Below are 1565 nucleotides of genomic sequence, written 5' to 3'. Positions count from 1 at the left end.
TCTGAAAGGTACGCTTCCTCAATGTATATCCCCAAATCAATCAGCTTTTGTTAGAGATAGATTGTTGGTGGAGAATCTGTTGCTAGCTACTGAAATTGTCAAGGATTATCATAAGGAAGATATATCACCTAGATGCGCTATGAAGATTGATATAGCAAAGGCTTTTGATTCTGTTCACTGGCCTTTTATGCTGAACACGTTGAGAGCTTTAAATATGCCAGAGAAGTTTGTGCATTGGATTGAGCTTTTTGTCTGCACTCCTTCTTTCTCGGTTCAAGTAAATGGAGAGCTAGCAGGCTTTTTTCAGAGTAAGCGAGGTCTGAGGCAGGGTTGTGCTCTCTCTCCCTACCTCTTTGTTATATGTATGAACGTTTTGTCTCACCTACTAGACAAAGCTGCAGCGCAGAAGATCATTGGCTATCACCCTCGGTGCCAGAACATTCTGCTTACGCACCTGTGTTTTACTGATGATTTGTTTGTCTTCACTGATGGTACAAAGCGCTCAATAGCAGGTATTCTCAAGATTTTTGAAGAATTTGCTAATATCTCTGGTCTAAAGATAAGTCTTGAAAAGTCCACTTCTACACGGCTGGGATTTCAAAAGATCAAGAGAGTGATATTCTTGCTTGTTTCCCCTTTGAGACTGGAAATCTTCCAGTAAGATATCTTGGACTACCCTTGCTCACAAAGAGAATGACGGTGACTGATTATATGCCCTTGGTGGAGAAAATCAGAAAGAGGATGAAGTCTTGGACGGGTAGATTCTTATCGTATGGAGGTCGGCTTCAACTCATCAGCTCAGTGATTACTAGCATGGCAAATTTCTAGTTATCGGCTTTTAGACTCCCTAGTAGTTGCCTAAAGGAGATTGAAAGTTTATGCTCTGCTTTTCTTTGGTCTGGACCAGATTTAAAGACAAGTAAAGCCAAAGTTAGTTGGAAGGATGTATGTTTGCCGAAGTGTGAAGGGGGTTTGGGGCTAAGACCGCTTAAGGAAATCAATTTGGTCTTTGTTCTGAAGCTGCTCTGGAGGATCTTTGCTTGTCATTCATCTCTATGGGTCAAATGGATCCACTGTTATTTGATTCGAAAGGGGTCTTTCTGGTCGATGAGAAGCGCAGCTGCAGGCTCTTGAATGTGGAGTTTTTTTTTGAAGTTAAGGGATTATGCTAAACAATACCTTAAGATGGATGTTTATAATGGGGAGCATACATCTTTTTGGTATGATTCTTGGTCTCAGCTTGGATGTTTAAAGGATGTATTGGGCAGAGGAGGGAATTTGGCTATGGGTATTACTGAGGATTCACATGTTGCTGATGTTTTAATGGGACACCGTAGACGAAGACACAGACTGAGTATTCTAAATGAGGTGGAAGAAGAAATTGAGAAGGTCCAAAATAGGAGAAGTGAAAAAGACGATATCCCTCTTTGGAAGCAGAATGGAAACACTTTTGCAAACAGTTTCTCAACAAAGAAGACTTGGCAGTCTATGCGTCAAGTTCAGCCGGTTTGTGATTGGAATAAAGGGGTATGGTTTCCTCAGTCTACTCCTAAATTCTCTTTTTT

The 1565-nt window shown here is 41.0% G+C and overlaps 1 protein-coding gene across 1 annotated transcript; it reads left to right on the top strand.

Annotated features, from left to right (window-relative positions):
* Positions 1 to 1185: 1185 nt before the first annotated feature.
* Positions 1186 to 1506, top strand: LOC106321180 (the record flags this gene model as incomplete). The annotated part of the gene is made up of 1 exon (XM_013759492.1): positions 1186 to 1506. A coding segment is annotated over exon 1 (321 nt), but the record flags the coding sequence as incomplete, so codon positions are not given.
* Positions 1507 to 1565: the final 59 nt, after the last annotated feature.

This window comes from Brassica oleracea, unplaced genomic scaffold (genome assembly GCF_000695525.1).
Source record: "Brassica oleracea var. oleracea cultivar TO1000 unplaced genomic scaffold, BOL UnpScaffold01289, whole genome shotgun sequence".
In the NCBI taxonomy this organism is placed as follows: domain Eukaryota; kingdom Viridiplantae; phylum Streptophyta; class Magnoliopsida; order Brassicales; family Brassicaceae; genus Brassica; species Brassica oleracea.
Note: the sequence above shows the minus strand (reverse complement) of the source record. Positions and strands in the feature narration are given on the sequence as shown.